Source organism: Cynoglossus semilaevis, chromosome 19, assembly GCF_000523025.1.
Source record: "Cynoglossus semilaevis isolate Cse_v1.0 chromosome 19, Cse_v1.0, whole genome shotgun sequence".
NCBI lineage: Eukaryota > Metazoa > Chordata > Actinopteri > Pleuronectiformes > Cynoglossidae > Cynoglossus > Cynoglossus semilaevis.
This window is the reverse complement of record NC_024325.1, coordinates 14,456,662-14,480,803: the sequence shown is the minus strand read 5'-3', so window position 1 is coordinate 14,480,803 and position 24,142 is coordinate 14,456,662. Positions and strand designations below refer to the sequence as shown.

Sequence of the window (24,142 nt, the reverse complement as noted above, 5' to 3'; positions counted from 1 at the left end):
TCCAAAAAAATAAAAATTCCACGAAATACATTAAATTTAAATATTTTCATTATTTTCATTTTCATTATTTTTAAAAAAAAAAATTTCAGAAAATTTAGAAAAAAAAAAAATTTAAATTTTTAAAAAAAAAATTTTTTTAAAAAAATTTTTTTTTTAAAAATTTAAATTTTTTTTTTTTCTAAATTTTCTGAAATTTTTTTTTGGAAAAAAAATTTTTTTTAAAAAAATATTTAAAAAAAAAATTTTTTTTCTAAATATTTTCTGAAAAAAATTTTTTTTTCCAAAAAAAAAATTCCAAAAATTTTAAAAAAAAAAAAAAAATTTAATTTTTTTAGAAAATGTTTGTTTTTCTAAATATTTTCTAAAAAAATTTTTTTTCATTATTTTTCAAAAAAAATTTCAGAAAATCTAGAAAAAAAAATTTATTTTAATTTATTTAAAAAAAAAATTTTTCTAAATATTTTCTGAAAAACAATTTTTTTTCATTAATTAAAAAAAAATTTTTTAGAAAATTTAGAAAAAAAAAAAGAAAAATTTTCTGAAAAAAACTTTTTTCATATTTTTTTAGAAAAAAAAATTTTAGAAACGTTTTTGAAAAATATTTTTTCATATTTTTTTAGAAAAAAATGTTTTTTAGAAATTTTTTTTTTTTGAAAAATAATGAAAAAGATTTTTTTTTCAGAAAATGTTTAGAAAAAATTTTGTTTTCAGTGGCACTTTGGCCCAGAGCCAATGACTATGTCATTGGTGTGGAAACCAAGGGTTAACCTCCTGGGCAAGTTTGAATCTCGGTTAGGGATTTGGTACCTTCCAGTGGACTATGAATATTTCAAAAATCACCCAAAACATGGCTTACCATCGTAAAATAGAATACATTTTTTGGAAATAGGTTTAAGAAAAAATATATATTTTGGGAAAAAGTTTTAAAATTTTTTTCAAAAATGGTAAAATCAACATTTTTTTAATTTTTTTTGGAATTTTTTAAAAATCTTTTTTTTGAAACGTTTTTTTTTAATTCATGGAAAAACATTCTTGATAAACGTTTTTAGGAAAAAATTGTATTTTTTGTATTTAGAAAAAAGAAATTTTTTCTAAAGTGTTTCGGAACATTTTTTTAAAAAAGATCACTTAATCTTAAAATATCTGAAAAAAAGAGTTTCTTTTTACCAAGAATTTTTTTCCAAAAATTAAAAAAAGAAATCTTGGGAAACGTTTTTGAAACAACAATTTTATGAAAAATTAAACATAATATATATATTTTTTGAACATTTTTAGCCTCTTATTTTCAGTAAAAAACTAAAAGAATTTGACAAAAATCATGTAAAAATATTTTTTTTAATTGTATCTTTTTCGGCATGTTTCTCATAAAATTAGAGAGATTTTTTTAAAGATTTTCTGTCAAGATTTGAACTTTTTGTCAGTTTTGAAATTGACGAAAAAAAGTTTTGACAAAAGAAAATTCAAAGTTTTATCTTTTCTGCATGTTCTCCATCAAAATATAGCTTTTTTAAAAAAGATTTGGAAAAATATATTTTTCATATGTTTTCTGCAAGATTCTCATTGAAATGTAGCGTTTTGAAAATTTTTATGAAAAAACTTTATTTTTGGAATTTTATGGCAAACCCAAATTTTTGGTCAGATGATGACAGATGTCAGATGATTGTATCTTTTCTGCATGTTTCCCATCAAGTTAGAGCATTTCGAAAACATTTTTAGGAAAAACATTTTTTGGGAATTTTTTGGCAAAATCTGAGTTTGTCATGTTTTGGTCCGATGGTGAAAAATTTTGCTGATAATTTTTCAACAAAAAAAATTCAAAATTGTATCTTTTCTACATGTTTCTGATCGTATTGTTTTTAAATTAATCTATTTTTATTTTTAACCATAAAAAAGGGCATAGTTATGTATTTTAAGGCAAACTGGTGCATTTTTACTCGTTTTATACGTTTTAAACATTATCTTGATTTAACCAAGTAAATGTGTATATTTACCTTAAGTTGGCGAATAACGCTGGGTGGTTGTCTCGCAGGTGATGAAGCATGGTGGACGTATTTCTTCCTTCCATCGCATGTTCTTATGGCACGTTTTAAATGCTGGCAAGCCTTCATCCACGTCGACACCATGGTCATTTTCATCTGTAACCAAAATAACCCAAATTTAATGCGCTGTTTGAGGCAATAACTCTTCGTCTGCCAGTTCCCCCCACGTGTTAACGCCTCTCCTATGCAACTTGCAGGGGCCAAAATCAAAGCAACACCCGCGACAACACTCGTTACGTTGTAACCTTAGTTCCGTTCCGTTTGAGTTGCATTTAACTTTAGTTCCACCACATAACCCAAATTTAATGCGCTGTTTGAGTTTAACTTTAGTTCCGCCATATTATTTTCTGACCTATTAAGGAAACGTTACGATAAGTTCACCGTTGCGCATGATCCCGCAATTGGTGCATTTGTGGACTCTTTTTTTTTCCACGAAAAACCTAACCATGTATATTGTTTTTAGTCACGTTTTTGACCAAAAAGATGTGATTTTTTTTTTAAATTTCCTCGTCATTTAGGAATAATTTTTACAAACTAAGATATGATCATTTTTGGCATTTTGTTACAAATCAATCACATGGTTGCACGTTTTGTTGCATTTAATAATTTTTTTATGGTAACTTTTTATTTATTTTTCACAAAAGCCATACCTGTGTATGTTGCGTCTTGGTCAAGTATTTGACAAACCAAGATAAGACCTTTTTTTGGCATTTTTAATACAAATTACACGCGTGGTTGCACCAAGGAGAACATTTTGGGGCGAAATGTTCTCCTACCGAAAGGAATATGAGTACGAGAATGTTTCAAGTCTGATCTCCTAAAAGTATTCATTTATTTATTACTTAAAAGATTTTTTTTAAATTAAAATTATACACTTAGGTTTATAAAACCTAGTGTTTTGAAGACAGTTCATATATAAAATGTTTATACAAAAATCGCAGTACATTATTGCATTTAGACCTAAATATTTTGTCTTACCACAATGTATACACCTTGTTTTTGGGGCTTTTTTTGCAAATGTTGCAGAATATTATGGACTTAATTTTTGCAATTTCCCAATAACTCAACAAACTGAATGTCTTTGCAAAAGCATCTGTAGAACCTGAATTTGGGAAACACATTTGAAGACAAAGTCAAAGACACAGATGGACAGTTATTAAAAAAGACTATGTCACAGTGTCTTGGACAACACATTTAATATGAAGCCAATTGTCAGCAGTAAGGTGGAAATAGTTCCATCGTCTTTTTTTACATCTTAAAAAATAATTGGTAACTTGTCACTGAAATAATGGAGATGAAACATTACAACCTGAACTCCACTTTAAAAAAAAACGACGTTTGTCTAAGTTTTGGCTAGGTTTAGGTTTTGTACCTTATTGTTCAGGGATTTACATGTGATGTTGAGGTAAAAATGTAAAACCAATTGGAAAACATGGCCATCACTCCACTTCTTCATATAAATGTTTGTTACCAATAAAAAAAAATTAAATCTTCAGTAGATCTGACGTCAACAAGGGTGATCAACCTGGGACCGTGGCACAGGTTTGGCTGTAAATACATGACAGATTCATTAAGGCAATCAAAGAATTTAAGATTTTCTTAAATGTAAAAACTTGGCAAAAACACATCAATGCAAAAAAAATATATATATTAGCAGTAAAATGTGCACAACAGAAAAGTTGCTAATTGTTAGCTTACTTCAAAGCCAGGGACAGATGAGACGAGGATGACGATGAACCACAGGCATCGCTGTCTGTCCAGCCGACAGCTTAAAGACTTCAATCATATAAATATATTTTTAAACAGTGTACAATGAACAATTTTAAACGCTGTGACTCCTGCAGGTTAAAACGGGGTAAAAAAGAGTTAGACGAAGTCAAATTGGACAGTCTGGAGTGGACGTAGGAGTCAAATGCATTTTCACAGTAACACAAAGGTAGACTTAGCAAAATACTGATTAAAAAAAAAAAATCACTGTAAAAAATGACTACAAGAATCACTATAAGAAATGTCCAATCAATTAGAGCCAAATTCATTTGTATCAGAAATTTGAGTTAAACTGAATTTTAGTCCGGTTTAATTGGTCAAAATGTAAATAAAATGTGGAAAATTCAAATCAGTAGGCAAAAACAAAGTCTCCATAATGGAGAGCAGAGGATAATCATTAAAATGGGTCAATTATTAAAAAAAAAATGAATCAATTAATTGACTAGTAGTTGCAGTCCTGTCTTAAATATTTAAACATCCAAGAATCAGAATTTAAATGGAATCATAATTTTAAGCTTTTGCACATTTCATCTTAAGAAATTTCTTCTTTTTTTTTTTAAAGGAATTCATGGTCACCATCTATATTAATGTATAAATCCAGAAAACCTCAGCCCATAAAGCTGCAAGGTACAAAGGCTTAAAACAAAACTGGAATAAAAACCCTGAATCGCTACCAAAAGACTAAAAATCTGTAGCTGTGGCACCTGAAATGGAAAGATCTGACACACAAAAAAAGTGTTAGCTTATAACAGGAGCTGCTAAGAGAATCGGAGCGGAACATTCTCTAACCAGCGAGGGAATCTGAGGCCTGACTATTCACAGCAGATGAGACCTGGAATCCGAGGAGCACGAAGCCAACGTTAATAAAGACTGATAGACGTGACCGACTCGCACATTAAAAAAAGAAAAAAAAAATCCTCAGGACTTCATCTTCCGCTCAGTAATAGTGGCAGATCTGCAGTCTGCTCCCGGGATCGTATTTCCCTGGGCTAAAGAACGGAGACACCGGCTCCTCGAAGCACGTGTCAAACATGTAAAGTCTCTTCATGGTGACGGCGTCGTAGAAACTCAGAAGCCCGTTGTCATAGTCCAGATACACGCCCACCCTGGGTGAGGTCCAGTAGTCTGCCACGGGGACACGGCCATCCTCCGTGTTGGCGTAGAGGCGGTCCTGCAGGCAGATGCTCCAGTATCCTGCGGATGGGGCCAGGCTGACGTAGCCTTTCCTGTTGCTGCTGACGGTGGTGACCCCCAGGTACCACACGGCTTTGTCCCTCACGTCCACCTCCCAGTAGTGTTGACCGCTGGAGTACTTGGCGATGCCCAGGACGCCGCAGAAGCGCGTGAAGCACTCGGGCATGTCAGCCTCGTTGCGACGGACGCAGCTCTCCTCCACTTTGGTGTCGAAGTCAGAGATGTCCAAGTACGGGTGAGCTGTGGACGGGTCCAGCGTCAGGTTCTGAGGCACTAAAAAAATAAAAAGAGAGTGATTTATTTATCTTGTTTCTCCTGTTCATTTATACTGCTAAATTAAAAGAAAAACTGACTGGTGTGCAGCACGTGCATCATCTTCTTCCACATGATGAGCTGGAAAGGACCTGAGAAGTTTGTAAAATCGGTCTGACAAGGCATCGGTTCCAGGGAAGTCAAGTCGAGTTCTCTATCAGAGAAAAAGAAAAGAAAATGATTTGAGTTGAAGAGGTGGAAAAAAATAAATTTACATTAAAAAATAAATACCTAAAATGACATAAACATCTATATTACTGTGATATTTTCAGGTTCATGCAATAGTTACCAGCTTTAGTCGACTTACTTTTTGTAGGAGGCGTAAAGGCTCTGTTGGGGGGAGGAGGAAAAAAAAATCAGTTAGATAAACATTGACATTTCACACACTGATATTACTGTACGTTTAGTCGTCAGTTTTTTCTCATAACAAGCGCCAGAAAAAAAAGAGTCAAATCTTATAACATTTTTGTTAAAATAAATAAATAAATAAAAAGTCAAATATCTCAAATATTTCATATGAACACATGTATTCAAACCAAAAGGCAGGTTTTTCTTCCACTCACATCAAAGCTGGTCTCGTCACTAAGATGACTGTGAATGTCAGCTAAACGTTTGTCCACATACGCCTCCTCTGCCTCCACCGTCTGCAGGTTGTGCTCGAGGACGGCCAAGGTTGAAGCTTCCTCCGCCTCCAGGCTCTCCAGCAGAGAGTCCCTCTCGTCAAACAAGAACTGGACCAGAGCGCCGACGTCGGCCTCGATCTTCTCCTTCAGTCTCTGTTTCTTTTCCTGAGGAGGATAAGGAATTTAATAAGGAGCTCATGATTATTTAAATTGAGTGCTCGGTTTAATAAAAAATGTAAAAGGACCAGAAAAGGTTTATAAGTGGAAAATTTCTAAAAAAAGTTATTATGAAGCGTATGATGTGTTGTATTGAGATGTCAGCAGTCACTCACGTACCCTCAGTTCATTTTTGGTGCACTCATCAGCTGCTTTAACGTTGTCACATTCAGACTTCTGCCAGTTGAGTTCCTTTAGTCTCAGCTTCAACTCCATCTGGACCACACAGGACCATCCAGACAAACAAAAAGTGTGGTTACTGCATGGCACAATTAGATGTGACTGATAATATATTGACAACATACCTTCATATCATTTATAACTTCTGATGCTGGCGCCACCTCGTGGTGTCTGAAATTACATAAAAAGGTCAGATTCAGGTCAGATTATATAATGAGTGTGTCAGACTCAGAATAAAAAAAAAATTTCAAATGTTATATTTTTCTAAAATGAACCCAACATTCCCACAGAGAAGAAAACATCAGTTGTTTCAGTATCTGGTTCAATATAATACAATCAGTTCATTTGTGAATGTGACCTTGGGCACGGCAGAAGTAGGATATCTATGACACAAGTTTGGCAGATGAATAACACAGTCAAGATTTAAAGAAGACAAATGTTTGGTGTGCAAATATTTGATTATTGAAATCAACAATGTTCACATTTGCATTCATTATTTGCTTTTTTTTTATCCACCATTTGACTTTTACTGAAACTCACATAGTCAGTGGAAAAACACTGAAACGACCAGCCTGACTTTATGCGTGCTAGTGAGTGATGGGAAATTATACTTATTATCTATTCTTCAGTTCCTGTTAGACCTTGAGAACTGTATACACACATACTCCCTGTTTCTGAGTTACTGTTAGGCCAGATAATCTCACAGGTGGCGAGAAAATGTTAACAGTAAGGGTGGACAAGAAAAAAGTACCATTGGGACCAACCTGTGTGACCTGGACTCACGACACACCACACAGATGAGCCTGTTATCAGTCTGACAGTAGAGTTTCAGCTCTTCTCCATGTTGTTGGCACTTCCCATACACTTTCACAGGCTTGGGGGAGGTTGGAGCCAGATACCCCAGATCATCCATCCTGTCAACCAGGTTCTGGGCCATAAAGTTTTTGGTGAAGGTTTTCTTGTTGAACACCTGAGGACCAAGACAAAAAAAAAAGAAAGAAATATTGTGGTTTGGCCTTGTGATGTGTTACATTTGAGGCATATTAAACTTTAATTATTTTTGCAATGAAGGACATCTTGTGTTTGTCTGTGTTAAAATGGCATAGTACTTAAGTATTGACCTTGAGATAACAGGACTTTCTTAACTGGGGAAAAAGCCAGACAATACCAGTCGTATTTTGACAAAAATAAACCAAAATATAGGGGGTTATGCAACAGGCAAACAAAGTAATTTAATCCTCTTCCATGGAATTAACATGTCTTTGCACAAAACAGTATTAGACAATTCTTGTTTCTATTAATGTGCAAGTAACAAAAAAACATCCTTGAATCTTGAACTACCTCAATAATATCATTGTCACCGTTGAAGACCTAAAAATATTTACAATTTATAAAATACAATACCCTATATTAACTAAATTTAAGCTATTTAGTGACACTGAGTGTATACGAATAATCATAGAAGAAGAATACATCTCAGCTAATGTAACGTTTAGCTTTTAGATCTCTCAGCATTTCCTCATCTACAATGCTAAAAGACACTGACCACAGAAAATTGCTCTCTTTCTGAAGATACTACCTAGCAACTTGGCTAGCTTTGTTGAACGATATGTAAAATAGCCGTAGCTGTTAAAAGCAGCATAACAAAACTACTGTGGATTATTTAAATACAAGACAACCAAGAGACTTTCGCCTAACTCTCAATCTCGACCAAACTGAAATCTGGCCGGATAACAGAAAAAACGTTTGGCTTTTTACCGTTCGGCACTGGGGACACTGATAGCCGTACTCCCCGCCATTTTCATCCCAGTGGAGACAAATACAAAAACGACAGAAACTGTGGCCACATTTTAAAAAGACTGGCTCCTTGAAAAGGTCCAAACAGATGGCACAAGTCAGCTCCTTCTTTAGGTCCTCCCCAGCTGCTCCGGCGGTCGCCATGCTTTCAGTCCAACAGCAACAGAAGCAGATGCGGCAGCGGCGCTTTAACAACAGGAAGTGATACAGGAAGTAGCTGCGAATTCAACCAATCGTAAGCCAGGGACTAAAAACGGCTCGCCCAACAGTATGGATGGGCAATACCAAATCATTCTAATTCTATATGGCACCGATACCCTTTGATACGACATTACATTTACGATATTGCGATTCCATTTCCGTTACTATGGTAATATTTAAAATAGGTTTAACGGATGGCGGTAAATAACATAAACCTGTCCTTATTTAGAAAATCGACTTATTCGCTGACTTATTGAACACTTGATTTCCCACAGACCCGCTGGTTTCTCATTGGCTAATTTTAGCTCCGGTAGCGACCAAGTATAGGTGGCGTACAAACGTCTTATTTCGCTGACGTATATGACGATGGTAATACGTCAAAAGTAAAAAGTCTAAATAATTAAAGATTTCTTACCCAAACCAATCCAAATTCAAGCCAGGTGTGTACAGTTAATGGTGAATTAAAAATAATGAATTCACTCTTCGTTGAACGTAGGCGAAACTTATCATGCTAATGCGCTTAGCCTTCTTTCTTCTATAGGCTTTACCAGCAGACCACAATCTTGTGACTTGCATGGTTGCCCCCTATTGGATCTCTTTTTACAACGGTAAAGATTCCATCTACAGGACATTGATCCCTTGGTGATGTTCACAGGCTTAATACATTCTGTGACCCTCTAAAAAATAACCAAGGAGCAGTAAAAGATAATAATAATAACAAAACAATAATTGAAAAAAAAATCTACCAGTTAGCAACAATATTTATTCTTAAATACATGTAAATAAAAAGCAAGTCATAAAAGACACAAAGTGAATACAACATTTGATATTTTGTTTGTGCTAAAAATGTTATAGGAACACATGGAAAGAATTGTCTGTTGAACAGTACATTGCATAGCTGGTATCAGTATGTGTGGGATGCGACTCAAAAAGTGCATTTGTGATGCCGTGTATGGTGTTATTCCAAAAATGATCAGGGCTGAAAACAACATCTAAACCTGCCTATGAAGACAACAGGGAGTTGTAGGTTAAAGAGCCACATGTCGGTAAAAGCCCTGACAAAAATCAGAACTAAGTTCACAATCAGGACTCACCATCACATCAACTTAGACAATTACAAGCTTTGATCTGAGCATAACGTTTATCTAACAAGACACAGGTTTAACAGAGAAAATAAAACACATGGTGTTACCAGTGATATCTCTAGAATAATGGAAAAGGTCCCTCCAGTATTTTTCTGACATGGTGACATACTGACTTGTACACACAAAACTACTTTGTTTACAGTACATTGCATAGCTGGTATCAGTCAACAACAACAACAAAAAAAACAAACAAAAAAACCCCCCCAAACAAACAAAATAAAAAAACCCATGCAGCACGGTTGCCAAAAATAAAGCTTCCAAGAACACCATGTGTGGACAACAGGCGTCATCACTGGACCAGATTACAACGATGCAAATGTAGCACAGTTTATTCCCTGTGATATATATATAAAAAAAATAAACTCCTGAGATGAGAGTGTCTTTACACACACATATCTCAACCAGTGTCATTTATATAAAAACAAAGATACACTACAGAAACATAAAGATGGAGCGCACTGCAAGGTTTTCAGGCTGCATTTTTTTATGTAAGAGTTGTGTGGGTGAACATTTGGCTAAGACGTTACGTGGTTACCACAAGTGAACCACAGAATTTGGACCAACTTTGTGTACAAGTCTTGCATGGACGTGCTGACACAGGAACACAGCAGGTGCAAGAAGCAAATATTTCTTTAACCTGCTGCTGCAGCCGGGTTTTATATTATTTAGATACAAAGTCATTGGCTGTTTATTTCCAATTAGGTCAAAATCTTGACTGTATATAAAAAAGTGAAGTAGACCATGTCAGTATCTTGTTTGGGGAACCCAAAAATTGTCAATGCCAAAACAATTGCACAAATTCTTACTTTTCCTGACACCACTGACAGCTCAGGGTAGCAATAATAAACCTGAATTAATAAACAATGGATGGTTCAGATGTACTAAGTAAGGCTGGGTGGAAAACTGACGGTTTTGGATATAATACTACATAAATAGAAGTTTTCAGGTTGTCAGTTGCTAGTTTTTGACAATGACAATTGTGTTAATTTTGGGTTAATTTTAAGGGAAATATCAGACAAAGATAAAGCTCAACAGAAACAGAACAAATTGTATTAGTGGACAAAGTGTGATTGACAACTCAGCCGTTTATCAGGAGCCTGATAGAAGTGACATCAGTGAGGTCTGGTCTACAAAAACATGCCTACATTATTTTTGGACGTGCCCTCTGTTGTTGGACAAACTTTTCTGACAAATATGCTTTTAATGTTAATTATTTAAAGTGGACTTTTATTGGCTCTCTGTGTACTACACCATTCTGAAGGGACAGAGCTTCCTCAGGCACTTTAACACGATGCTTCAGTTTACTACTGTTAGACCCAGTACTTCAGTGTAGCTCCTAGTGGTGGAAATGTACAGTGTGTGGTACTGTCCCTTGTTCATGGCACTACATTGTGTCGTGGAAGAATAGAAGAAGAGAGAGTGGGGAGACATGCTGGAATGTTGAGTGATGTTTGTCTGTGCTGTTTTCTGTTGCAGTGGCCGAGGTGCTCAATGACTAGAATACTGTAGAAACCCCCTTTTCCCAAAAACAAACATGGATACCCACACACACACACATTCACACACACATTCACACACACTTGATCTCAGATTTTTGGTGTTATGAAAGTAATTTGATATCAGTTTAAAATAAAAAAAGGAAAGGAAAGGAAATCCAAAGTTTTATAAAAGCTCCCTCTCCCCTTTGTCCGTCGCTCGCCCCACCAGCCTCAGACCTCCGAGCTGTTGTGGCAGTCCTGCATCCTCACCACTAACATGGGCTCCGTGCTGACCGACCCTCTCACCACTTCCTGCACCTCCTCCCGCAGTCCCTCCTTCGCATCCTTCTGCCTGGACCTCAGCACCAGGGCGATGACGACAACGATGAGGACGGTCAGCAGCACGCCAACCAGTGCCCCCACCACCGTCACCACCCCCTCCTCCTGCTCCTCTGCGTTCAGCTCACTGGGTCGCAGCCCATGGTCGAGCACCTCGTCCAACCTGCCTGCCCGCCGCTTGGTGCGGTCCAAAGCGATGTGCATGATGTTGGTGCCACGGCTGTTTTCTGCCCCAATGTCCTCGACGATCTCCGGGACGTCGTCGGCCGCCGACCTCCTGGAGCGGAGACTGCTGACTCTCGATTTGGTCAAAGTGAGATCGCTGCTCGCTGAAGAGAAGGAGTGATACTCGAGGCTGCGCTTCCCAATACCTCGGTTTGCACTTTCTTTGGAGCGGACGGTATAAATAGTGTGAATGAACCACTCACGACCCGCAGCAACCTGGAGGAAAATAGAATAACACCAGAATATGAAATCTGGTTTTAACTGATAATATTTTTGTACAAAACCTCTGGTATGTTATGTTGTTATGTCTTATTATATATAATATATATATAATATATACAGTATATACATATATTAATATATACATATATACTGTATATAATTATAAATATATATGTATCTAATTATAAAAAATAAAATAAAAAATATATACTGTATATTATTTACATTGAAAATTAAACATATAATATAATACACATATATGTATATATATTTTTAAAATATTCAGTAATTAAGTTTCTTCAGGATATTTAACAACATTCACATTAACATAGACATGAATGTATAATATCTGCCACAAACCAGCTGGCTCCGGCTGCAGAGAACTGATCATTGCTGTGTACCTGGAACATGGCAGTAGAGTCCAGTCTAAAGCCGTCAGACCCTGGCTGTCTGACCAGGGACAGAGCTGAAGGATCGTCCACTGCCAGGACAGAGTTGAAACTGACATCTCCAAACGCCTGAGCCTGAGTCTCTGGCTGAGCCTTGTCCTAATGTGTGGGAAAACATTGTTGAATCTCGCTGTGATCTACGTCTACAACTACAGTAAACACAGAAAACTCACCAGAATCTTGAATCTATAGAGCAGAGACGGAGAATCGGCCAGGCAGCCAAATTCAAACTTGGTGGGATTGTATTTTGGAACGTATCCATCTGCACCCGTGCAGACGAAGACCTTCTCTATGCTGCAGAAGAAGGAATCTCCGAGGTTCTGAACAGGGTCCACCATCACACGGCCATAGATTGTATCACCCTCAGAAAAGGCGACGTCACTTTCCTGGCCAAAACCCATGGAGCCGTCGGAGAGCCACAGGCTCCTCTTGGACAACAAGAACATCTGAGTGTTCAAACTGAACTCCACCGCCACCGGGTCACTCACCTGACAAAGAGAGGACACAGTGATGGACACAGGGTCTTCTGAAATATTTTTCTCTAACAGTAAACATTCATTGTTTCAGATCTTACTTGCTGGAATCTGATATCCAAGTCAAACGTGACGGGTTCTCTGGGACTGCAGACGGGCGGAACCGTGTACTCCGTGTTCTGGGCTGTTGTACAAGGGATCAGTTTGACTGTGTACGTCCCAGAGTAGTCTCTCACCTGGTTGAAGAAGACGAGACAGAAGCACGAGTGTCAGTCTGTGGCTGAGCTTCCAGACAAACAGGAGACGATTAAACAAGCGCTCTTACAGCAAAGTCAGACGTGAACATCCACTGTTGCACCGGCTGGTTGTAGGTGGGTTCACTCCTCACTAAGGTGAGGTTAAAGGTCAGGCCAGGGTGGTCCGAACTCATCACCACAGAAGTCATGGGGGTTTCTTGGAAAGAGGTGGCGAGATGATGGAGGGTTAGTGATGATGGCAACAGATGACCACGTTTCCAATCAATCAATCAATCTATCTATCTACTTAGAATATCTATCTATCTATCTGACTAATATGTCAGAACACACCAGATCGTTTGATTCGTCCTCCAGAGTGGGCCTGGACAAACAGACCCCTGAAACGAGCCTTGGTTCGGAAATTCACCACCAGTCGACCCTGCTCATTGATACGCATGCTGGTGGGATATAAAGCACCTGAAATATGATGAACACATACAATTAATTAATAAAATTAATTAAAGGAAACATTTTTCATTACATTTTTCAGAACATTTTTCTTGGTTAAAATATAGTGTTCCTTCAGTATGTACAGTAATTAGCCACAGGGTCCTGGTGACCGACTCACCCTGGAGGTCAGCCTGTGGGGGGCTGCCGATGCCGTCCTTCCACAAAATGGCGGTGTCGTACACAAACGTCAGACGCAGCTCCGACTGCAGGTCAAAGTGCTGCCAACCACCGGTTCCCACGGGCGAGTGGAACACGTAGGACACGTATAGAGGGACACGCAGCGTCACGTAGGACTGGACCAAGTTCAGCACCTGTAAGGACATTTGTATTGTTTTATATATACTCTTTGTTTTATTTGTCGATTTTTTCTTTGAGTTGAAACAATAATTACGTAAGTTAACAATTTTGAAAACATTAGCTGCAGTCCCATAAATTATCCACGAGGTGTCTCTGTTCGCCAACATTGTCTACTCGCATTCTGTTTCCTCAACATTTTTATTTAATGACTGAACTGAATTAACAGAGCACATAAAACAGTTTAGGCACAAAGTTAAACGTAAAGTTAAACGCAGTTTTCTATGATTTTTTTTTTTTTAGCAAAACAGAAACAACTGAAGTTTAGTCCTTGTGGTTAATGAAACCCAATCTGCAAATCCAGGGCTTTTGAAATTTCACAATCATTTTTTTGAGTTTTAATGTGTCTTTTGTTGCACGCCCACTTTTACTGGAACAAGGAGTAGAAGACTAATTAAGCGAGTCTCTGCTGTAGGCCTAATGAAGCCCATTATAACCAAATAATAGATTTATAAAAAAAAAAAAACCCAAGCCTGACTTTGCATTTAGTCTTTGGAAAAAAAACAAGTGTGGACTCGATCACAGTGGCAGAGCTTCCGGCTGGTAACTGAGGTGGCGGCATGACAGTGATGCCCCTTAATGAAGGCACTGGAGGTCCTGCTGTCGACGTGCACTGTGGGTAACTATGCATGCAAGAGGTTCTGGCTGTGACTGGAGACAAGTAAATTAATTTCCTATTTGCTCTCATTCTTCCCCTCTGTTTCCGCCCACACACAGAAATACACTCATTCACAACTCATACACTCTCGCTCTATCACACACACACACATACTCACACACACTTCACAGCCTGAGCAGCAACCAGAAGCTCATGGATCAAAGGCTGAATGAACACAAAAGAGCAGCAGGACCAGAGCAGGGATCTGTTTTCTGATGCACAATAACAGCGAGACGCAGGAGGAAAACTGCAGCCACTGCAATGATGCAACAACATCCTGCTGCAGCAGCATCAGCTGCAGGTGCAGGAGAGTCGGTGGAAGTTTGTCGGGCTCAGAGTGACAGCTGTCAATAACTGAAATGGGCGAAGCCTCGACTTCTCTGGAGAACCACGCTGCTTGAAGTAAGAAGTGGACCCTTAACCCTGACAACACGCTGCTCCACCCTGCTTCTTCTTCCTCCTTTCATGATTTCACAGATTTCCTGTGATTCTACACCCACTGATGCCCCATGTGGAGAGCCGTGGCAGCAGAACTGACAGATTTGAGAGTGCCCGTTTCTACTGTACTGCAGGGCCACAGAACTGCACGCAAAAATCACGAGCTGCCAAGCACACGTCGGTCGAGCATTTACTGGGCGGGAAAAAAAGGCAAACAGAGTTGATGCCGCTGTGCCTTTAAATAGACTGAACACACACGGGCTGACAGTGGAACAGATGTACACACAAATCCTAGATTAGAATGTATGAGGTGTTGGCATACAGTGGATACACAAAGTTTACACACTTCCCTTTGAAATGTTCAATATCTCCATGTGAAGTAAAGACGCCAGGATGTTTATTTCAGGCTTTTAGGAAACACGAAATCTGCTCATTTCTATTAAAAACACCTTTCCAAAAGCGGAAAAAAGGGGAAGTAATTAAATTAAAATAAATTAAATAATGCTGTGGTTCAACGATGGCATCACAAACAACTAGATATTTTTCGATATTTTTCAAAGACTAGACTGCAACATTAAAGAAGCTTCAAAGACTCTCTCTATGAAAAATATAATATAAAAAACAAGGTATTTAAATGGAACTTTGTGTCAAATTTCTTCCTTCTATTGTTTGCGTTGTGTACACACACATATAGAGAATTAAACCCACAAACCCCCACGCACCTGTCCGTCAGTGCCTATGGTTCCTCCACAGTCTGTGAGCAGCTCGGACATGTGGTAGTAGCTGTTGAACTCCCACAGACACGCTTCCAGGTTCAGGTTCCTGTAGAAGCGCAGCGTGCTGTTCCCCCGCAGAGGGCCGCTGAACTGATAAGGCACCGCGTCTCCCATGCTCTCAGGGCTGCGCGTGGACGGGGTGATGAACCCGTGGCTAGTGGTGACCTCGTTATAGTCCAGCACGTTGGAACAGCGGTGGTTCCCCACCCGGGTTCCATCTGGGCTGAGGGTGAGGTCGAAGTTCATGAGAGGGCGAGTGGAGATGACAGGAAGCATGCCTGCAAGGAAGGAAATGGGACGTGAGCAGCAGTTCAGAGGAAAATGATCAAAAAAGTTCTTATAGAAGAGTTTGATGCCTTTTGGCACAATTTTAGAGAAAATCCTCCATTTTGAGCACACCGCCACCTACCATACAATGTAGGCAATATTTTATCAAATCTATTTAAATGTAATTATGCGGTGGACCATTAAAGGATATTGTCAGATTACAGTTGTTTATTAGCCAAATTAGCAATTGGCTAAAATTAGCCAAATTAGCAATTGGCTAAAATTAGCCAAAATCTTTGATTTTAAGATTAGTTAAAAATAAAAACCATGTTTGTGGTCGTGTTTAAAACTTTTTTTTAAAGATTTTTTTTGCACAATTGCAAACTTTGACTAAAGTGAAAACGAAATGAAATGATAAATAATTTCATCTGCAGCCAAACATCTTCTGCGTACGACACGAGAAGCTGATTAAAAGTCAAGAAGTGAATGTAAAGCAGTGGTGGAGCTGGAGGCTTTGACATGAACCAGTCTGATCTGGTTCTCCTGCTCCTGTGAATATTACACAGACTACATTAAACCTCATCTGTGGGAGCAGCCCGGCCTGGGGGCGCTGACCTACCATCGATGTGAGGCATGGTGACGGTCACTTTGATCAGGTTGGGATGTTTGGGGTCGTCCGTGCCGGTGTAACGCAGCTTAGCGGAGAAGGGCTCGGCTCCGACTGTTCCCATTTTACGTGGTTGGCACAAACCTGTGAGGGATGGAGAGGATTACGTGGTTGGCACAAACCTGTGAGGGACGGAGAAGACGAGAGGACGGTGTTCACGGACCACGACCTGCACTGATGTAGCACTGTAGTAGCCACATATGCTAGAAATAGCATTTATCATATGTTATTGTTACCAGAATGCTAATGTAGCGTAAAATAGCATAATTTAGATATTTGTTGATTTCAGAAAAAGCTGGAGTTAAAAAAAAAGTTATTCTGAAAAACGACATTTAGCAGTTTATTAGCAGTGGATGCTATCGACACACTCCATCATGGTACAGTAAGCTAGGCTTACATAAGTAACTGTTGGGAAGGTTTGCAGACTCTTTTTAAAGCAGAAGCTCTGTAATTTATCATAAAATCTTTAGCATAATGTATCATCTTTATCCACAGCCAAAAATATTCCAAAAGAAGTCAGGGACTCCGGAGAAAACGCTGCCTGTTAAGGCGTCTGTCTCCGACTGGAAACATCTGGAGCATCAGGAAAAAAAGGAATCTGACAACAAAGACGGCAGACTATTGAGCAGCTCAAGACATTAATGCAGCAGGAGATGGCAGAAATATTCATTATTAACTTCATTTACATAGTTTATATTTATATATAGAAATATATAAACATATATTGTTTATATTCTGTTCCTGTCAATCGTTTAAAGCAGTTTATACTGCAGGTTTTCTCATCTATTTACTGACAGCAGATCTGCCAGAGGAGCGGCATATAAACAAACACGTCCGGAATCAAACCTACCACCCTGCACATGTCAGACAACTGCCCTACCCGCTGAGGTACAGCCACTGGGTTCATTGTGTTTTTACTTGAAAATAATAACCCAATTAAAGGTGTTAGTTTTGGCTGCATTTTCAGGAACTTTCACCAACTTTTTCATGTTTTTTTTTTTCATCCAAACGTTTATGATCAATGAAAAGAACTGAATTCCTCCTATCTTTAATTCCAACTGTGGAACATTCGAAGCTGGAGACACAAAAACCAGTTCAGCTCTGTGCAATATTCATCAAATTACATCAGAGTTTCAACAAACAGACTCACACACACACATATATACATTTGTGAGGAGTGAGACCCAGTTTTCTTTCACCTCACGCCGTCGCGTCTTTTTATTAAGTTGCCTCTCAATCTTTCAGCTCGTCGCTGTTATGAAACAGCAGCGTTCTCTTAGTTTAGTTATAATTTCACTTTTTGCTACTTTTTGCTGCCCCCCCCTCACCCCCCCTACTTTAACAGATTGCACTTTGCTCCAATAAAAAACCTCTTAATCCACAGATAAGCGGTGATTGTTGTTTCCTCACCTTCCTCCTGGCTGATGGTGACGATAGGACTGCTCAGCTCCAAACCTTCCTCCCCGTTAGAATTGACAGCCCTGGCAGCACACTGAACCCTGGAGCCGGCCTGGAAGTAGACCGAGTCCAACGTGATCATCTTGGAGGAGGTGAAGAAGGTGTCAAAGTCCACTTCCCTCATGGGGCTGGTGACGCCGTCGGGCCCCGCTGGAGCGCTGATGAGCCAGCGGTAACGGGTCAGAGTGTTGTTGATTTGTTCGCTGACACAGATAGAGCCCGTCTTTTCGTAGTCGGGGTATTTTGTGTTGCAGGCCTGAGGGATGGATAAAGAAAATGGAGTGGGCCGGTGAAGAGATGGAGGAGATAGAGGAGACGCCGAAGGACAAAAGGGAAGAAGGGTGAGGAATAAGAATGAGTGAGTGTCTCCGGGCTAACGCTGCATTCTGTTTTTACAATTAGTTTTTATGCAGTTTACAAACCTTCATCGCCCACTTTTATCAAAAATGTAGGGGCCTTCAGTGTGGTATCTACAATGTGGGTCAGGTTCAAGGACTTTTAAAGATTCAGTTTTAACAATGTCTCATTTCACACAGCAGGGCTCCTCCAGGATTTCCAGACCAAGGACTCAAGTGTTTTATATCAAAACTGCTCTGTGCCTCATATAAACAAACAACAGCTAAATATATAATACACATATATACATATAAAATAATAAATACATCAATTGTCCGCCAAAACTTTTGCAACAGTAGCAGTACCTTCGGAGACCCACTGGGGTCATGGACCACCCTTTGGGAACCTCTGGATTACATTTTTATTTATCTAGTTTTTGTTAGCCTCCCATTGTCAAAAACATTTTTCACCTTTTTTTTCATAACTTACAGCTGGGTTATATGTTTTAGAGCTTTACGTTAATGTTTACCTATCATATACTTTTATGTTTTTTTTGTTTTGTTATCTTTTAAAAGATTACGGCTAGCTCCAGTGCTAACTTTCGGTGTATCTAACGTAGAGAATTTCCCTGCTACCTAACTGCTACCTTTCTGTGTTTCTTACAGAATGAGACAAAGACAAACACACACACAGACCTTCAGGCAAATACACACACAACAGACTCCACCTAAGAGGCAAATGATGAGGAAAATCCATCTGAGCGCTTGAAACGGTGGAGGTGATCCCCGGTGTATAAAAGCACAGAGTCATTGGCCTACTAAACTGCGTAATGTCTCTTCTAAGGACAGAGCCTGAAAGGACACTTTAATTTTGGCTCCAGAAAGAAATATAGACCCGCAGGGTTTTTCAAAACAACCTCCGATCCCACGGGACCGAGGCCCTAAATACATGCTGTTACTATAGTGCAGGAAAAACAGACAATTTTGTTTTTGGCAGATGGATTCAATTAAAGTAGAATCACAGTAAATGTGTAAATATGTTATGTCGCCTGAGCCACATCACTTCCACTCACCGTCACACAGATGACGGGGTAACCAGCTGTTGGGTGGAGGTTCTCTGGAGTCCTGGCCACGTTGTCATAGTGAAGCAGTGACACCACGTGAGGCAGCGACGGGAAGGTGACGTCAGCCATGCTGTTGGTCTCCTCGATGTACACGATCACTTTAATCGCCTGGTGCAGGAAGAGAAACGAAAGAAAACTTCAAAGTTAGCTGTTAGCTGATCTTAGCCATTTATTTATCTCGTAAGCCACTTATTGTTCCAGCTATTTGGAGCTAATTTTAAACTAATCCATTTTAGTAGCTAATATGCTTTTATTTCAGCTAGCTTACCATTTCCACTCACTGTAAAAAACAGTTCTTTACTCACCTTTACTTCGCGCTTCAAGATTTTTTCTGGCTAAAAAATTAATTTTAAGGATAGTTTAAGCTAACATTAGCTATTTAGCTACATACTGCGTTTTTGTTTAATATAAAGGTTATTTTTTTAGTAGCTTTAAGCTAACATTAGCTATTTAACTACATACTGCATTTTTGGTTAATATAAAGGTAACTACTAGTGGTTATTTTTTAGTAGATTTTTGCTAATTTCTACCTGTATAGCTAGCTAACTCGTGCTTATTTGCTGTTATTTCACATTAATCCATTTCAATCTAATGAAATAAACATTTGAATTTGGACTCATTGCAAAACCATGTGCACTATTTGTGCCACAGGAGCTCAGCCAATGACAGTATATCTAATTTTTTTATTTGACTGTTTTAATAAAACATTTATTGACAGATATTTCGCTTTTTTAAGAGGATTTAGCTCCAAAGCCTGAGTAATGCCTGACCCCGTCTGCCTCCTGCGCCGTTTTCCTCTTTAATGATTTATTATTATAGTGTAATATTTTCTCATCGCTGAAATAAAGCGCTGTTGTTGTTGTTGTTTGTCTGGGCAGGGATAACCTTGTTAAAGTGATCCCTGCTTTCAGTGGGACTGACCTGGATGAACACAGAGTAAAGAAAGACTTTTCTTTCTCTCTCAATATGTTTTTATCGAGGTCTGGCTTTGAGTTTTGTGTGAATGCTGTCTCGTGTTAAGTTTAAAATAAAAAATAAAATAAAATAAACAACTTCCTGACCTGAGTTTCAGCCACCATGTTCTCATCAGGCTTCAGGTGGAGAGTAAAGGATTCTCTCATTTCTCTGACTCCATCGAACAGAACCTCCACCTCCACCACGTGCTGTTTGTCGCCCTCTTTAAATTCAATATCTAAACACAAACATAACAAAAGAAAGGAAAGATTAAACATAAAAAACCCAATAAAAACGTTGAATGACACATATTTCTTCAAGAAGAAAGAAGAAATAAAACCCATGAGAAATGAACAAATATGTTAACAAACGGTTAATAAAGCTTTTTTTTTTTGTTGATCGACGCTTCAAATATTTATGCTCTGCATTGAGAAAAGTGTTTTCACTGAGAAAATATTGTGCAAAAAGAAAAAAGAAAACTAAATTCAACCTTGTGTGATTGAGCCAGGCTGAGGGATTTGTACTGTTTAAACAGTAGAGTTGGCAGGTATGCTTTGAATTGACTCGGTGTGTTCACACATAAATATTTCAAGCCTTGATTAAGCTCTGAAAAGTTCAGGGCACTAAAAGCTGAGTGGACCGAGAGGAGAGATTTCAGCGCTGCTGACAAAGCACTGAAAAATACTGGAATTATAGCAGAAATTACCTGACCCTGCGACTGGACCTCTGCAGAAAAATCCTCCAATATTCTGATTAAATTACAATTCAGTGACCCTTGACCGGACAAATCACTTTGACCATTTTTAAAAAAAATCACATTATTATTCCATCGGAGAAGCTTTTTTTTCACATTCGTCCAAACGTCTGCCCACAGCTGCTTCCATCTATAATGAGAGCGTTATCATCAAATCTCCAAGTCAGGAGGAAGAAGGACATAAACGTGGAGACTGTGACCATATTTACTGCAACTTAGGACTTTAACCATGGAGGCAGGAAAAGAGGAATGACAGCAGGTTTCCTTCTGCCCGAGGTCCAGATTGTTCAGTTCAGTTTACTGTAAGCTTCTTGGCTAACGTTTAGTAGATGTCATTCAATACAGACGTTAGATGTTGTTGTGTTGTTGAGTGAATTAAAACTGATGTAAATTATTTTTGTGCAAATTTGTATCTCTTTCTAGCTAACTTCTATCTATTTCTGCCATTTTGTTTTTCTTAAAATAATGACCAACTTAGAAAATTCTGACTGTCTTTATCTTCGTGGACCGAGTTTTAGTTTTTAGCAGTGAATTTTGTGTATTTTATTCCTGAGCTAACTATGTTATCTTTTTATTTTCCATTGGGCTAATCTTTAGTAACACTGAGCTAACTAGTGTAAGCTTCTTGGCTAACGTTTAGATGTCATTCAATACAGATAGTACAGACAGATAGATGTTGTTGTGTTGTTGAGTAAATAAAAATTGAGGTAAATTATTTCAGAGAAAATTTGTATCTCTTTGTGGCTACCTTCTAGCAATTTTGTTTTTCTTAAAATAATTACCAACTTAGAAAAGACTGAGTGTCTTTAGGACGTCTTGAGCTAACATTTACCATCCTGTCCAAACTGTTTGTTGTTTCTTGGATATTAATTGTTAGTAAAGCTTCTATCTTAGCTTAGCATTTTCAGTTTTTAGCAGTAAATTTTGTGTATTTTATTCTTGAGCCAAGTATGTTATCTTTTTATTTTCCATTGGGCTAATCTTTAGTAACATTGAGCTAACTTAGATTTTTTTTGCTCAAATTTACCGATTATTACTATAATTTGAAACCGTTGTTTAATAAATCTGTTATTATTTTACCTCACCTATTGTCATTGTTTTACATTGTAAACCATGACAGTTTACCTTCACGGTGTTTTGATTTTTTTTTTTTTTTGTAGCTCACCTTGTGACACAGGATGGTAGTCTTCTCCTGACACCGCTGACCCGTCTTTGGTGTGAACCCGGACCACTGACACTTTGGACGTGTCTCCCAGTCGAACCACAGGAATCTTAACGGTCGCCACAGATCCCGCCTCTTTGGGTTCGCTGACGCTGACCTTTTTCTCCAGGAAACGGATGATGGGTTCTAAAGTGCAGAGAACATTAAATGAATCTTTTAAAAATATTTCTGTAATATTAACTTTAATCTGAATTTTTTCAATACTTTGGACTCACTGTCAGCTGTGTCCTTGATTTTGACCAGGGTCTCGTTCTGAGCCCCCAGTGATGCTCCAAACTGGGAGTCGCTCTTTGGGCTGCCTAACAGCAGCCTCAGCTCTTCTCCATCTTCAAACAGAGTGTCGTCAACCAGCGACAGAACGCACGGCTTCTCCACCTCACCTGGAGCAGGACGGATGGTAAAAAGGAAAAGTGGGAATTTTGTTTGAATGACATTAATAATTAGATTTTTCTGAACTTGAACTTTTCATCAACTTCAACTTCCTCGGCTACCTGTTAACTACTACTCTGTTTGAACTGGCTGTTTTGACTGTTATCTTGTTACCTTTTCTTTGTTCTTTACTTAGTTGTTAAAATATAAACTGAAAAAAAAAACAATAGAAAATAAAGACACAGCAGGTTAAGTGTCAGACCCGAGGCACTTGATGTCACCAAACACGTGTGAAAGTAAGAGGAAGAAAAAGCCGTGAACTCCTGCCAGAGCTGTTTATTCTATAAAAGTGTGTCGACTCTCGGGATGAGACCACACATACGAAAGACAGGAGTTTAAACATGTGATTCCTGACGTACCGGGCGAGAAAGTGATGAGGGACGTCTCTGTGTTGGGCCGTTCGTCGAAGTCCGTGGCGACCTGAGCCGAGCCCTGACGGGTGTAGCAGCGGACGGTGGATTTGTGCCGGATGTCACCGCTGCGGTACACGATCGCAGCGATCTCTCCGTCACTCTCCTCTCCGGTGTAAACGGCTGCTCGGAACTGGACCTTGGGCACTGAGGGCGTTCAGTGGTTACATTAATTAAACTACCTTCAAAATGCTAATCAAAAACAGGACTTTTGCAACAAGCCCAAACAGAAACCACGCAAAAGCAGCAGTGCCTTCGCTGTCCTGGGAAAAAATTAGGAATTGCAGCACACACGTCATGGATGCAATTCATTTTTGTTTGTCAAATTTTTTTTACTTAAAACCACTTAAACTACCTCGGCAATTAAAATCCCTGTCATAAGGAAAAAAATGCTAATGTGAGTTATTATATTATTATGTATTTTTCAAAACATTCCATTTCATTTGGTTAGTATTATTCATCTCCCCCCCCCCCCCCTCTTCTCCGTTGCCTCCGTGTTAAACCAACTTCCATAAACCTGCTAAGTTAATTTAAGTTAAACTTGTTTAATTTTACACATTCCAGAAGACATACATTAGCAGGAGATCTCCAGGAGTTACACCTCATCACACACCTCTGAGATGTCTAACATAGTGTTTTGCGCGCACACACACACACACACACACACACAGACGTTAGCACCACTGTTAGGGATCCTGCCGTGATGGTTGGCCAGCGGGCCATCAACACATCTGTAAATATTTTAGCGTCAGCAGCAGGAAGACAAACCTCAGCATCACACCCGACTTTTCTTCTCTTCAGTTTTAATTAATGTTCACTGTGAAACCAGAAAAGTCAGTTGTCCTCAGCAACACCCCCCTTTCCCCCCCCCCCCCCCCCCCCCCCCCCCC

General features: G+C 38.7%; 2 protein-coding genes across 4 annotated transcripts; both read right to left on the bottom strand.

Moving 5' to 3' along the window:
* Positions 1-3,215: 3,215 nt before the first annotated feature.
* On the bottom strand, positions 3,216-8,896 carry trim47 (tripartite motif containing 47). 3 transcript variants are annotated; one of them, XR_003052927.1, is made up of 9 exons: positions 8,090-8,351; positions 7,096-7,301; positions 6,457-6,502; positions 6,272-6,367; positions 5,876-6,100; positions 5,620-5,642; positions 5,354-5,466; positions 3,738-5,273; positions 3,216-3,587 (listed from the first exon to the last, which is right to left on the bottom strand). XR_003052927.1 is itself a non-coding variant. In XM_008333219.3 (8 exons), the coding sequence occupies exons 2-8, from the start codon at positions 7,266-7,268 to the stop codon at positions 4,744-4,746; spliced, it is 1,206 nt and encodes a 401-aa protein (XP_008331441.1). In that variant the 5' UTR covers positions 7,269-7,301; positions 8,745-8,896; the 3' UTR covers positions 3,216-4,743. The 3 variants fall into 3 exon arrangements, 2 of the variants coding, with proteins under 2 accessions (XP_008331441.1, XP_008331440.1); XM_008333219.3 differs by lacking the exon at positions 8,090-8,351 and adding an exon at positions 8,745-8,896 and having other exon boundaries at positions 3,216-5,273; XM_008333218.3 differs by having other exon boundaries at positions 3,216-5,273.
* A 1,148-nt stretch (positions 8,897-10,044) lies between these two features.
* LOC103395494 (FRAS1-related extracellular matrix protein 2) lies at positions 10,045-23,409 on the bottom strand (the record flags this gene model as incomplete). Its single annotated transcript, XM_025065859.1, has 15 exons — positions 10,045-11,732; positions 12,140-12,286; positions 12,361-12,675; positions 12,762-12,896; positions 12,986-13,113; positions 13,248-13,373; positions 13,525-13,717; positions 15,579-15,910; positions 16,519-16,650; positions 17,977-18,280; positions 19,433-19,591; positions 20,545-20,675; positions 22,357-22,539; positions 22,629-22,793; positions 23,202-23,409. Coding segments are annotated over 15 exons (3,207 nt in total), but the record flags the coding sequence as incomplete, so codon positions are not given.
* Positions 23,410-24,142: the final 733 nt, after the last annotated feature.